General features: G+C 46.1%; 1 protein-coding gene across 1 annotated transcript in view; it reads left to right on the forward strand.

Annotated features, from left to right (window-relative positions):
* LOC147679750 (uncharacterized) overlaps positions 1-15,534 on the forward strand; it is a 427,474-nt gene that overhangs the window by 93,495 nt on the left and 318,445 nt on the right. The window contains exons 6-7 of the mRNA XM_086942472.1: positions 4,261-4,368; positions 10,246-10,297. Coding sequence (XP_086798598.1) covers positions 4,261-4,368; positions 10,246-10,297 — 160 coding nt within the window. The remainder of the gene's footprint in view (positions 1-4,260; positions 4,369-10,245; positions 10,298-15,534) is intronic.

A 15,534-nucleotide genomic window follows, 5' to 3' on the forward strand; every position in this document is an offset into this window, starting at 1 on the left:
ATTTCCATCGACAATAGATCTTTGAAAGTGCTCAACCACACAAGCTGTCAGGATTTTCTTTTATTGTTTATGAATTCAATGAAAATTTCTGTGATGCAGAACCAGGACTACAAGAAGTTAACCTTTTATTCTGAACAGTTTTCTCTTCTTTTTACTATAGCCACCCTAGCAATATAATGCAGTATTTCACTTGGTTTTTTACCCACATTCGTGATTAATATTTTTCTTGCTTACTGCACCAATGTAAACATGTCATATAAAAAACATAACTGGTAAAATTCAGATGACCCAACATAGACTTTGGTCTTGTGGTTTATTACTTCACTGTAACTCCTCAATGGCAATATCTTACAATAATACATTGTTTCCTGTTCTATATTATGTGTGTGTGTGTCCATACCCCTCCCGTCATTATTGGACAATAATATACAGTTTCCTGTTCTGTAGCCTCTATACGTGTGTGTATGCATGCACAGATATAGGTCATTATTAAACCCTTACGGGTTCTGCTATTCATATGGGACCCTAGGCTGTTCCACATACATGACACCATGTTTGGGAGTATGCCTGCACTATTCAGGCACATAGCAGATTAGCTGCATAAGGGTGATCACCTGTATGCACTATTTGCCAGATTCTGTAGGTTCCATATCATGGACTTTATAGGCCTGTTACTACAACATCATGCGAGTTACTTAACAATGTATATGATAAATAGCTAACAAATACAAGCAAAAAGTTGAGTAACAGATTTCTAGACATGATCCGGAACAGATTTGTTTTGTTAGTACCTGAGATGGAATGGCATGTCACCAACCCTTCTCTTTTACTTACTTGCCTTTGGAGACTAATTCAAATTCCTGTTAGACTGCATGAGCCAGACATAAGAAAGTTCTAGTAAAAACAGGTGTTTGCAATTTACAGCCAGTTTTTTGCAACCAGTGACTTATTTTATGAACCAACCTTTGTAGTTATGGGTTAGTTCTCAAAATAAGGATTTGGATTGAGTAACGTTCAAACTACCTAATTCATATTCATTAGGTATGTTGCAAATTGCTATCAAATTGCCCAGAGTCACAGGAATGGAACCTGCAGACTACTGTTGGACCTGGCATCATTGGCGTGGGTCTCCCCTGTATTTTTGCCTTACCTCTTGTGTTTTTGCTGTATGTTGGAGTTAGTTGTGCTGGTCTAGATGCTTTGGGCACTTTGCCACTGCTGTTCAGTGCCAAAGTGCAAGTGCTCCTTTTGTCAATTGAGGTTACGGATTGATGTTTCCATGATTGGTTTATATGGTTTACTGTTAAGCTGGTACAGTGCACTGTGTGTGTCCAGGACCTGTAAATCTAATGCTGCTAGTAGGCTTGCAGCACTGATTGTGCCACCTACACAAGCAGCTTTGCAACAAGGTCTCACGCCTGCCATTGCGGTGCATGTGTGCAGTCTAGTACTGCCATGTCTACCTGGCAAGTAAAATCTTCCCTTTTCTTACATGTTAGTCACCCCTAAGGTAGGCCGATGGTACTCCGTGGGAAGGGTGCAGTGTATGTGAAAGGTAGGGCATGGCCTGATGTGTGTGGCATGTCCTGATAGTGAAATACTGCCAATTTCGTTTCTCACTATTGTAAGGTTATCTGTCCCCATAGGATAGAATGGGGAGTTTCCTTATAACATCTTATGAGTATTTCTGCCCATGGGAACAAGATGGGAAAATGAAGTTTGATATGCCTGAACTCAGAATGTTAAGATGCATCTTTTAGTTAGGGTGATTTCCACATTCTGGGTTTGAAAATACCACTTTTATAAAGTAGGTATTTTCTTGCCTAACTATCCAGTGTGCCTCTGCTAGGATGTGTATTGACTGTCTGTCTTTGGAGTGACGGGCTGGGGATATGCATTCTGTTCAGACAGCTACTTGGAGGGGCGGGGGGGGGGGAGTAAGTCTGTCCTGCCTTCCCAGGGTGAGTCAGGGCTGGGCTGAATAGACCTGGGCTGCATTCAGAATAGGGGGAGGAGATTTCTTTCACACCTGAATGGGCCTGGTCTGCCAAGGACAATGCTGTCTCCACCTCCTGCCGGGAAGCTACACCAGAGAGGACAGAACCGGTTCTGGCTGGGCCAAGAGCTTCTCTGCCACATAGAACAATGGATTTTATTGTATAAAAAGAGGGGCCCGACTTTTAGATCTTTGCTTGGATTCAAGAGGAACCTGTGCCAAGGAGAAGAGCTGGAGAAACCGAGTCGGAATACTACCCCTGTTTGCTGTCTAAGGATGGCCTACAATGGCTACTTTCTGCCATGGAAAGGGAAAATGACTTTTCTGTTTGCTGTGCCCCCTTATTGAGGAAGATCTCCAAGGGCTTGATACTGTACTTGCCTCCTCTTCTGAAGTCTCAGGGACACAAAGTCTTCACCCCCAGCTCCCCTGAACATCCTTGCTGGGAGTCCTGACCTGCCAAGAGGTGCTTGTAACTGTTCTGGTCCTCTGGAGGTTGTTCTGGCTGTTGGTAGCTGGAAAAGCAACGCAACAATGAGAAGCATGACACATCTGCACCTGTTTCCGGTGCATCGCCGAAGAAATCATTGCAGCGCCTGCCCGCGGCTTGAGAAATCGCAGCATGCCGCATTGAGTGCACCGGTCTCCAAAGTCCGAGATCACCGCACAGATTCTCACGCAAGCCCTGCTGTGCGACTGCAAGAAACCATGCAATGTCCCAGATAGTCGTATTGCGGCGCCAAGTCCGTCGCATTGTTGGGAGACGCAGTAAGAAACTGATGCATCACCTCCCCACCCTGTAAGAAACCGGCGCAACACCTCCTCTCTCGTAAGGAACCAACGCATCATCTCCCCTGCACAGCAGTAAGGAACCAACGAGTTACCTCCCCCAGGGAAAAGGAACGGGCGCATCACCTTCCCTGAGTGTAAGCAACCAACGCATCACCTTCCCTGCGACCCTTTTTGTTTGTGCGCGCGACGCATCCAAGGTATTTTGTGTGAAAAGTGTTGCATCTGCAATTTGCTTTGAACTAAACTATTTCTATCATTTGTAAGTCATATTTTTGTTACTGCATTGTGGAATTTTGTCGTTTTGGTCTTATTTGGTTTAGATAAAGATTACTTATTTTTCTAAAGTGGTGTGGTGTCCATTTGTAGTGTTTTCACTGTATTACTGTATGTGTTTCCAAGTGCTTTACACACTGCATCTTAGATAAGCCTATTTGCTAATACCAAGCTACCAAGGGGATGAGCAGGGTTCTTTTTTTAGAAGTGTATCCCCCTTACCCTGACTAGGAAGAAGGGTCCCTACTTGGACAAAGGTACTTATATCTGCCAACTAGAGACCCCTATTTCTAACAACCACCATGCCTGATTTCTTTTTTAATTGAGGTCATTAAAAAAACAACAACAAAAAACTTTAAAGGGAACTGGTCCGAATTAAAAATTCGTTTTCTTCCTTTTTTTACATTTCTCTGAAAGCTGGCAGTGGTTCCCTGGACCACTGCCTACTCCTCCAGAGACATTTTACTTAATTCACAAATGGAACGGGTTTAAAGGACACACCTTCTCTTGCAAATGAGTTACTATCTGTACCCAGTGGCTTATTCATTTTAGCATTTGGTAAAACTTTACTAACACCTACGATGGGGTTGTGCATGGCCAGAAACTTGGTTGCAGTCACAAACTCCCAAGTGGAATTTTTGTGCATGCAAAAATGTTTTTTACATCTGGTTTCATGTCAGACAGATGCTGAATTATCTAGATGTTATCAGGTGATGAATGTCTGGTGGGGGGTGCTCAATGTAATTTTGTGCTAGAAGTACACTATGCATCCATTGGCAGGATGAGAAAATCATGATCTCCCCATGTTGCAGGTGCTTGGTGATGGACCAATACGTGTATGACTAGGTGCATTAGCCAGGATTGCTGGCCTGTCCATTTTACGTCCTTATGCCCAAGACACACGGCAACTATACATCAGAACCCTTGGATGGACCCCATTGTCGAATACGTATACATAAGATCCACATGGCAGTCTACCCCATATGTCCTTCTAAACGATGAACAATGTTATGATTAGTTTGTCGGGGAAGGTAAGGGAGGGCTAGTGCTACTTTGCCCATTTCACCATTTCAAGAAGATTGCACACTACCTGATCAACAACTGCACACCACACACAAGCATTGTAGGACAATTGATAAATGTAGATGTACTTTTTTCTTTTAAGCCCAGATGTTTATGATCTTCTGTTATTTTCCTAGGGGTTCCAGTGTTGAACTTTGACAGTGTGGTTATCGACAGTGACCTTGATTCTGTGAGGACGGAGAAAGTGCGTGCCCACTTCCGGAAAGCAATAGATGACAGGAAAGGTAAGCCAGCCTATATCTTTGAGAATGGATTCCAACTGAAATGCACTGTCAATCAACTAGCATGCAGAAGCTGAACTATTCAGCTCTATGGTTTCAACTGCAGTACTAGGTGCATGCCATAAAAAGCAAAAATCCATATATTTACCAAGTTTTTCTCATTTTCTGTCTCAGAATAAAAGCCTCATTTTAAGTATGTCCGCCACCCTCTGGCCCAGCCACAGTCAGTTTGCCATATTTTAACAACACCACTGACCTGGCATTTTTTTCCAAACGCGTCCATTGATATAACAGGGGTGCTGCATTGGTCAAGAAAATTGAGCTCATCTGATAGAGACTTCTAGCTGCAGATTCCTTGCCTTTGAATTTCCCAGGTGTCAGGCTGGATCCGTAAACTTTTATTGAGCAATACCCCTTGCGTGTGGCATCGGGTGGCTCCATTCGGCCCTGCATGATGTGGCCGGCGTCGGTTATGACGTTGCGGTGCCTACATAGGCACCACCCTGGCACTCGGACGCCAGTTATTTTCTTTCTGCGCTAGTTAAGCGCTGATCTGGGAAGAGCTACCCCTCTGTCGCTTTTTGGGAGATATTTTCTCGACTTTTGTTGAATTCAAACATTTTTCCACTTTGTGAGCGAGGGATGTCTCAGAGGAAGACCAGTTTCAAGCCTTGTGGTGCCTGCCCCAGCATGATTTCGGTCACCGATCACAAACTCATCTGTCTTTGGTGTCTCGAGTGCGACCACAACTCAAAGTCGCGCTTGGACTATCGGGCCATGGCTCTGAAGGCCTTGAGGGAGCGATCAATGAAGCTCCTCGCGGCTCGGTAGTCAACACCTTCCAGCGAAACTCCGCAAAGGTCCTGATCGAAGAAGAGGAGGTCGCTGGACCACTCCCGGCGCCCTAAGTTCTCTTCTTCCCGTTTGAGGTCCATGGGATACTCGGGTAAGAGGCATAAGAAGAAGTCCAAGTGGACTTCAACTTCACCTCGGCTGTCGTCCATTGATGAGAGAGGTAAAGAGCACCAACGCTCTAGGCACAGTTCTGCGGAGAAGGTGCCTGAGTGGACTTTGCGCCTCCCCCCTTTTCTGGGAGCGGAAACAACTCCCGCTCAAATAAAACAATTTTACGAGGCCACATGCCGCGTATTTGAGCGGAACGACCCTGCTGGTGAGCCCTCTGGTCCCGACGGAGTTTGACGCCATCAGTGCCGGCCACAGTGTCGGTGGGGCCTCAAAGATCCGATCTTGAATCCGGCCTACTCCGGTTGTGCCTACGCGACCTTCCTTGGCGTCGGACCCGAAGTCCGTGACTGCTGCGGTGCCCATCGGTAGCACCAGCCCCATCCTCATCCTCGACGACACAGAGCAAGAACAATGTCACTTGACGCAGATTACGGCGCCGATTGAACTCAGAGGTTCTATATTGTGGCCTCAGCACTTTGAAGATGTGCTAGGCCTAGGAGAGGAATGGGAGGGGTCTATGAACCCTCTAGAACACCAGGGTGTGTCTGTTGAGAATTTGGACAGGTGTGGGGAACTTGGTGAGGCCAGTGGGCTGGACACTTCCCCAGATACTGGCATGCTTTCTCCGCCAACAGTAGCCACTGAGGAGGGGGCATCCTATGCAATGGAGGTAAAGAGGGCAGCTGAGGTCCTTGGACTAGAACTGCCCTCAGTGCAGGTCAGGACTAATCCCCTGACTGAGGTGCTTCAACCAGGGGCTTTCACTTCCGTACCCTTTTTTGACCTTTAATGAGGCACTTGCGGACGTCCTTCTGGGCACGTGGTCCAAGCCTAAGTCCAAGCTGTGAATAGGACGATTGCATGCCACAACCGCCCAGCACCAGGGCAACCCAAAATCCTCAGCCAGTACCCCAGCCCAGAAAGTTTGGTGGTGCAGGCCGCTACGTCCCAGGACATGTTCCCTCCCGCCCCTTCAGATAGGGAATCCAAGAGGCTGGACTCATTTGGAAAGAAGTTGTTTTCTTCCTCCAGCCTGACATTGTGGTCGGTGAATATGGCATGCCTATTGGGCTGTTTCTCCCTTTCCCTTTGGGAGACGGTTGCGAAAGTACTGCCACAAGTCCCAGAGGAGGCCTGGCCTGTGCTCTCCCAGGCAATCAAGGATGGGAGAGAAGCAGCAAAATTCACCACACAGTGATACAACAGATTCGCTGGCAGATTAGTTTCAGCAAAAGTGGCCTTGAGACGCCACGCCTGGCTTAGGACAACTGGCATCTCAGGCAATGTCCAAGATAATCTGATGGACATACCTTTTGATGGAACCATTCTTGTTTGAGAAAAGGCAGACTAAGCCCTGGTCAGCTTTAAGGACTCTTGAGCTACAGGCAGATTCTTGGGCCTCTCCTCCATTCCTCGTGGCCAGTCTTTCTTTCGCCCCTTTCGTGGCAACGGAAGGGGTTTCCAGTCGTGTCAGCCCTATCCCAGCCACTGTCCTACACAGACTGCCCAAGCCGCGAATGGATGTGGATGCGGTGCATTCCGTTCCAGGAATGGAGGCCAGAAGTCGTCAGCCACCCTACCCCTGGTAGCTGCAGCCTCCAAGCATTCATAGGCTGACTCTGCAAGACCATACTACCACAGTTGGTGGGAGAATTTGTCATCGTCTCCCCCACTTGAGATCCATAACATCAGACAAGTGGGTCTTGCAGATCGTCAAGGAGGGCTATTCTCTGCCTTTGCTCTCTTTTCTCCTCCCATTCTGCCAAATCAGGAACGGCTGATGGAGGGTCATTCAAGGTTGCTCCAAGAGAAAGTTACAGGTCGATTGGCCAAGGGAGCTATAGAAAGGGTCCAGGTTTCAGAAGTAGACAGTTGCTGTTATTCTTGCTACTTTCTGATTCCGAAGAAGAACAAAGGGTTGCGGCCCACTTTGTATCTTCGGACCGTCTATCTCGTCCTCAAGAAGGAGAAGTTCAAGCTGCTCACTGTGGGGCAGGTCTTGTCTGCCCTAGACTAAGAAGTACTGTAAGTACTAAGTAGCGCTGGACCTGCAGGACGTGTATTTTTTTACATCCCTATCCTGCTGGGCCATTGGCGTTACCTGCGGTTCAAGGTTGGCCTGAGTACATTCAGTTTACCGTGCTCCCCTTCAGCCTTACTAGTGCCTCTCGGGTGTTCACCAGGGTGATGGCGGTGGTCGCAGCTCATCCGTGCAGGTTAGGGGTGTCAATCGTACCCTACCTCGACGACTGGCTGTTGAAGGCGTTCTTGACCAGGACAGTCATCTCCCACCTTCAGACTATGGCAGACCCCCTTTATTCGCTGGCGTTCTCTATAAACGTGCCGAAGTCACACCTGACTCCTTCTCAGATGCTCCCTTTCATTGGGGCAGTTCTGGACACAGTGCAGTTTTGGGCCTATCCTTCCTGAGCAGAGAGTCCAGGATATTCAGGTTATGATTCCGATGTTTCAGCCTCTATTCTGGATTTCGGTGAGACTGACTCTGAGGCTGTTGAGCCTCATGCCCTCCTGCATCCTGCTGGTAAAGCATGCCAGGTGGTGAATGCAGGCTCTGCAGTGGGGCCTTAAGTTCCAGTGGACACAGCATCAAGGAAATCTCACCGACATGGTCCAGATCTCGGAAGGAACTGCAAGAGATCTGCAGTTGTGGTTTAAGAACCACAATTCGGTCAATGGCAGACCCATCTCCCTTCCCCAACCAGATCTCACAGTTGTGACTTCTGGGATGGGCTGGTCATCTGGGATAGGTGGAGATCAGTAGAGATTGGCCTCTGGCAGACACAGGGCTCCACATAAATTTGTTGGAGCTCCGGGTGATTTAATTGGTATTGAAAGCATTTCTTCCCACTGTCAAGGATAAGCTAGTGCAAGTGTTCATGAACAACACAACTGCCATGGTGTACTGCAACAATCAGTGCATGGTGGGGTCGTAAATCCTTTGTCGAGAAGCCCTGCGTCTCTGGACATGGCTGGAACAGCAGGGAATAACCCTAGTGGTTCAACACCTGGCAGGTTCTCTGAACGTCAAGGCGAACGCGCTCAGCCGTCGATGCCTAGCGGATCACGAATGGCATCTCCAGTCAGTGGTGGCACAAGGTCTCTTTAATCAATGGTGAGAACCTTGGTTCTGTCAGCAGTACCGCACGCTGGAGTTTCTAAGGCGGCTATCGCTCGCCAACGCCTTTCACCATGAGTGGAGCTCAGGCTTTCTGAATGCCATTTCCCACATACCACTCCTGCCCATGGTTCTGAAGAAGATCAGGAGTGACCTGGGCCAAGTAATCCTTGTGGCTCCGGAGTGGGCAGGGAGAGTCTGGTAACCAGAGCTTCTGAGAATCGACCCTCCGATCAGGCTTCCCCTTCGGGAGGATCTTCTGTCGCAGCAGCAGGGGATGGTTCTCCACCTGAGCCTGTCAACTCTGCACCTCCATGCGTGGACATTGAGCGACAACAGTTGATAGCTTTTGACCTTCCTCCAGAAGTCTGTAATGTTCTGGCGGCCCTCCACTAAGAAGTTATATACCTACCGTGGGCAGAAATTTGTATTATACTGTACAGAAAGGTCTATTGACTATCTTTCTGCTTCTCTTTCTACTGTCCTTTTGTTCATTCTGACACTTGCCCAACAGGGCTCTGCTTTGGGAACTCTCAAGGGTTACCTTTCTGCTCTGTCTGTTTTTTTGTGGCTGCCAGACCAGCCCTCTCTCTTCAAATCTCCCATTGTACACAGAATTCTAAAATGGCTGGCTCACCTGTTTCCACCTACGCCCTTTGTTATACTGCAGTGGGATCTTAATTTGGCCCTCACCTACCTGATGGGTGCTCCTTTTGAGCCTTTACACAATTGTTCCCTCTGTCGGATCACCATCAAAACAGTCTTCTTGGTGGCGATTATATCAGCCAGGAGGGTGAGTGAGCTGCAGGCGTTATCTTGCTCGCCTTCTTATCTTATGTACTTTCTGGACAAGGTGGTGGTTTGCACCCGGGCATCCTTTTTTCCAAAGGTTTTGACCACTTGCCATCTGGGTCAGTCCATCATGTTGCCCACCTTATTTGCTCTCCCGCATCCTTCTAAGGAAGAGGAGCGTCTCCACCGGGTGAACCCAAAAAGAGCATTGTCGTTCTACCTTGACCGCACAAAAGAGTTTCGCGTGGATGACCAACTCTTTGTGGGATACGTGGGAGCGGAGAAGGGAAGTGCAGTGCAGTGCAGAAAAGGACCATTTCTCGCTGAGTCGTTCTCTGCATCGAGATCTGTTATGTGCCCTGGCAAAGAAGCAGCCCGTAGAAGGATTTAGGGCCCATTCCACCAGAGGAAAGGCTGCGTCTAACACCTTGGCTCAGGGCATCCTTGCACACGTTTGCAAAACACTACTGCCTAGACGGTCAGGTCCACAGGGACGGGCACTTTGCCGTATCGGTCCTGCAGGACTTCCTAGTATAGGATATTGGTCTGCAACCCACCACTGGGATGGTATGGCTTGGGTATCGAATTCAAAGGTAAGGAATTTGCAATTAGAAGTCTATCAGAAGAGCAAGTTACTTGCCTTTGGTAATTTATTATCTTGTAGAGACTCTATCTAGCTGCATATTCCTTACAGCCCCACCCATGCCTCCCCCTTTGCGGACTAATATTGTAGGGCTAGGGTTACTCACCTTTTTAGGGCCCTAGATTTGCATACAAATACTTACCTTACTTCCTATCTGTATTTACCTTCAGATTGAATATTATAGCTGGTCTATCCTGCCTCCCATCTTAACTCATCTAATGTTAATTTCTCATTAAGTGAAATATCTAGGGATTCTGGCCAGTAGCAAGAGGGATTAGTGAATGAAGTAGGTTTACCACTAGGTCTTTTTCTAACATTCTCTATCCTGTCGTATTTCATGCAGGTCCTGGGCGTAGCACTCACAGACTTCTTAGTCCAAGGAAGGAGTCACTGAGGTAAGGAGGGATAAATATCTGTGCATACTTGTGCTTGAAGGCCTTTGAAAATGGCTAATAGGCATAATTATGGCTTGATGTCATTGATGTACAGTCTTAAGAATTGTGGTACAAATAAAGAGGAGTGGACTTTATTATGCATTTTGGTAATTACTGGTTTGGGAAAGTCTTGAAAATTAAAGCAATAGCATAATTTTTAAGATCAAGTTGAGGGAGAGAGTAGGTGAAGTACAAATGGAAAGTTGCTTTTAGAACTTGGGCATATTAATGGAAAGCTAAGGTGCTCTAAGGGAAAGGCAACAAAGGAATTGAAGGTTTTCAAGAAGTATCTGAGATGTAGGACATAGGAGACTGAAGTCACATTATAAGGACATTTTATTATGTGAAGTCAAGTTGTGGATACCTTTAAGGACAATACAAAGTAATGGAAATTATAATTTAAAGAGAAACGTTAGCAAGGTCATTGTTGAGTAGGACAAATGAAGTTGAAAAAGTAATCTGTTACATGCATTGAAGCCATGTTGCAGTGTAGCAATGGCATTGGCTGGGGTTGTGGTTTAGAGGGAGGAGCAGTAGTTCAGGTAGAATGAGTAAAACATATTTTTATAATTGAAAAGCATCACTAGTTTAATGTGTTGAGAAAACACAAACCAGGGGAAACTTGTTTGTAGATTTAAAAGATTCTAGTGGTTCACTCACAGAATCAGTACCCTGGAACGACAATTCACACGACCGATAATAATACAGGACATACCCTTCAGATCAAAAAAATAACTTCTGAAGGAACGAAAGATATAAACAGCCGGAAGATGAACCATCCAACTTACCGCTCCACATGCCAGCAGTCCCGTTACAAAAAACCAACTCTCACCACCCTCTGGAAAGGAATTAGAAATGCTCTGGGCCCAGACATAAAGGATAGCTACAGACATGCGAAACTCTATTAAGAAAATGAAAAATACTCTACTTCTCTTAGAAAGTTATCTTGTCAAAATTATCCAGAGTCAAAATTCGGCATACACACTCCACAATTAGCTCACCACAACCCCACTGTCTCTTTGGAATTGGATTTACCATCCACGTATCTTCCTTATATATTTGTCGGACATTGAAACCCAAAACCTACTACTTTCTTACGATACGACGTCCAACCTCCCCAATAAGATTAGTGTTCTGAAGATTCAAGTGGTCCCAATTAATGTCAACAGAATAACTCATACAAATCACCGAAAACCAAACTCTAATAACCTGAAAGAAATAGCACTAAGCCCAGAGGGGCCCAACTCCAACTCTGACCTAGAAAACCCTACTGAAAATATATCATGCCCACTTATCAACTGCCGCTCAGCAATGAAATATGCTGCTGACACTACTGACCTAGTCATGAACCAAGATATTGACATGGCTATTCTAACAGAAACATGGCTATCTGAATCATCCTCCCCATGCCTAGACCAGCTGGTGCCACCTAACTATAACATTGTAAGACTAGATAGGATAAACAAAATGGGAAGAGGAGTGGCCTGTATCCACAGATCAAACATCACCATCTCTCAGACCTTAGAGGCTCATGTTAATACCTGGGGCTCAAAGTACGATTCACAGAAAAGCAAGTATACAAATGACATGCATTCTGTCACCCTTAGGCAAAAAACCTAACTTTCATAGACCAGCTAATGGAAATGATTACAACTAACTCAGAACCTCACTCCAATGATATTTTCCGAGGAGACTTCAATCTTCACTGGAATGAAATCCAAAATAATTAGGTCAACATTCTTAAAAAATTCCTAGCCAACCACTCACTAGTACAAGCATGTGCCCTACCAACCAACTCCAAAGGAGTTACATTAGACTGGATCATCTCCAAAGAAAATGCAATCCAAGCAATCTCACTCGTTCCTTGTGGCTGGTCTGATCACCACATCATCATTTTCCAAATATCAGCCTAAAAAAAAAAAAAAATTGCAACCAATCAAACCCAAACATTGGGTGAGAGACACCAGAGATCTGAACTCAGAGAATCTAACAATACAAGGCGAGAAAGAACTTTAACCCTTTCTGAACTGACGGACGTCAGTGAGCTTACGGATCTTTACAATTGTACAATATCTAAAACAATTGACAATATAATTGACCATATTGCCCCTCTAAAACTTAAAAGAATACAGACCAAAGATAAAAACCCATGAATTGTTTGTAGATTTTTAAGATTCTAGTGGTTCACTCACAGAATCAGTACCCTGGGACAACAATTCACACGACCGATAATAATACAGGACATGCCCTTTAGATCAAAAAAATAACTTCTGAAGGAACGAAAGATATAAACAGCCGGAAGATGAACCATCCAACTTACTGCTCCACATGCCAGCAGTCCTGTTACAAAACACCAACTCTCACCACCCTCAAGAAAGGAATTCGAAATGCTCTGGGCCCAGACATAAAGGATAGTCCGAACTGCCAAGCCATGTCTTCCCTGGACCGGAAACAAGCATCCTGGGGCCGGTTTCGGGTTCATAATCCTCATCAGCCAGGCTATCTTGAATCCAGTGGCCAAGTGAGTAAGGGACTCACGTCTGAGCATACCCTGCCAACTTAGGGCGAACAAAGCTATACAAAAGGGGATGATGGACGGAGCGTTAGAGCAAATCAAACACTCACCCCCAGTCAACTGATCTGGGTTTAATCCATCACCATTCTTTAGCTCACTCAGCCACCCCAGTTCAGACATGGCCATATGCAAATCAGTCTGACCCTGTGCCTCATGGGAACAGTCCAGCCCGAACTGCCAAGCCATGTCTTCCCTGGACCGGAAACAAGTATCCTGGGACCGGTTTCGGATTCATAATCCTCATCAGCCAGGCTATCTTGAATCCAGTGGCCAAGTGAGCAAGGGACTCACGTCTGAGCATACCCTGCCAATTTAGGGCGAACAAAGCGATACAAAAGGGGATGATGGACGGAGCGTTAGAGCAAATCAAACACTCACCCCCTGTCAACTGATCTGGGTTTAATCCATCACCATTCTTTAGATCACTCAGCTGGACTGTTCCCATGAGGCACAGGGTCAGACTGATTTGCATATGGCCATGTCTGAACTGGGGTGGCTGAGTGAGCTAAAGAATGGTGATGGATTAAACCCAGATCAGTTGACTGGGGATGAGTTTTTGATTTGCTCAAACGCTCTGTCCATCATCCCCTTTTGTATCGCTTTGTTCGCCCTAAGTTGGCAGGGTATGCTCAGACGTGAGTCCCTTGCTCACTTGGCCACTGGATTCAAGATAGCCCGGCTGATGAGGATTATGAATCCGAAACCGGTCCCAGGATGCTTGTTTCTGGTCCAGGGAAGACATGGCTTGGCAGTTCGGGCTGGACTGTTCCCATAAGGCACAGGGTCAGACTGATTTGCATATGGCCATGTCTGAACTGGGGTGGCTGAGTGAGCTAAAGAATGGTGATGGATTAAACCCAGATCAGTTGACTGGGGGTGAGTGTTTGATTTGCTCTAACGCTCCGTCCATCATCCCCTTTTGTATCGCTTTGTTCGCCCTAAGTTGGCAGGGTATGCTCAGACGTGAGTCCCTTGTTCACTTGGCCACTGGATTCAAGATAGCCTGGCTGATGAGGATTATGAATCCGAAACCGGTCCAAGGATGCTTGTTTCCGGTCCAGGGAAGACATGGCGTGGCAGTTCGGGCTGGACTGTTCCAATGAGGCACAGGGTCAGACTGATTTGCATATGGCCATGTCTGAACTGGGGTGGCTGAGTGAGCTAAAGAATGGTGATGGATTAAACCCAGATCAGTTGACTGGGGGTGAGCGTTTGATCTGCTCTAACGCTCCATCCATCATCACCTTTTGTATCGCATCATTGAGATCTCATCAACAATAAACGATGGTGATGCACTAATCAAATTGGAGGGCCCAATACTATCTAGACACATTCATAACAAGAACACCTTCAAAATAGAGGCCCTCATCTATCACATAAATGACCAGCACCAGGATATACTGGACGACTCTGTTAACCTCTGTGGCCGGGGGACTAATCAGAATTGCTCCACGCCTGCTAACAATCTTGGAAGGGCACAAACACTACAACAATTTGGTGAGCATAGCATTCCAGATTCATCATTCACAGAGCTACTAAAAAAAAGCAGTTTCAGCCAGTAAAACCTAATCAATGACAGCGGAACCCACAGGAGTTACCACGGGCCAATACCCCGGAATACAGTGTGATGATCAAGATTCATTGTATATGAATGGCCCAAGACTCATTCTAAACACAATAAATTCATCATTGCTGGCAGCAGTAAAGGCGCTCACCTGGCAATCCCACAAATTAAAGATACAGGTGAATTTAATACACATGCTTGCACAAAGTATTTTGACAATTAACAAAAAGGTGGACATGATTAACTCTAAAATTGGCCTGTGGACTACCAGGGAAAATGGCCAAGGGGCACCACAAGTTCAGTAAAAAGCTTTTGTGAAGCAATAGTGGAAAAATTAGCCACACTGCCTGACTTGCTAACAACCTTAATAAATGAATGTAGTCAAGCAGGGCTAAGCAACATACAACACAGGAAAAACTCTGAAAAAGAGGAATCACACTCTGGAGCAGTAATAACATCCAAGGAACCAGAAGCAACACTTGGCACAACAGTTACAATCAATAAGATACTCCTGGGCAAAAGTGAGAGCCCAGCGACCAGCTCAGAGGATGGACAACAAAGCAGGAAAACTGACCAAAGACCAATTGAAGGGCAACTCTCCAGACGTCAAAAGAAAAAATTACGGAAATCTCTGAAAACAAACAAAAGGAAAAGCGGGGCGACATCCATACAAAAAAAGCATGAAAGGACAACTTTTCTAAGCCAAGGCTGCAACCAGCCAGTTACCGGCACAGACAGCACCGACAACTATCCCATCTTCCAAATGATAAACAGCACTATAGTCGAGGCTTCACCGACGAATAACAGCCAGGAAACTTCCATTTCTAATTATCCAAACGTGAAGCACATAGAAGATCCGCTCAAGGTGAACTCAACGCTTTCCAACACCCATACTGCTATCAATCCTCAAATGCAATCCTATGCCAATCACAGAAACGCCACTAAAAGAACAGAAGGCCGTGAGGCAAAGGCACCGCCCGAGATCGGCAAAAATATGACAAATCGAATAACAGGACATAGTTCCATAGAAATACAACCATGCGAGAAGATGAAAATGTC

This window comes from Lissotriton vulgaris, chromosome 11 (assembly GCF_964263255.1).
Source record: "Lissotriton vulgaris chromosome 11, aLisVul1.2, whole genome shotgun sequence".
Lineage (NCBI taxonomy): Eukaryota > Metazoa > Chordata > Amphibia > Caudata > Salamandridae > Lissotriton > Lissotriton vulgaris.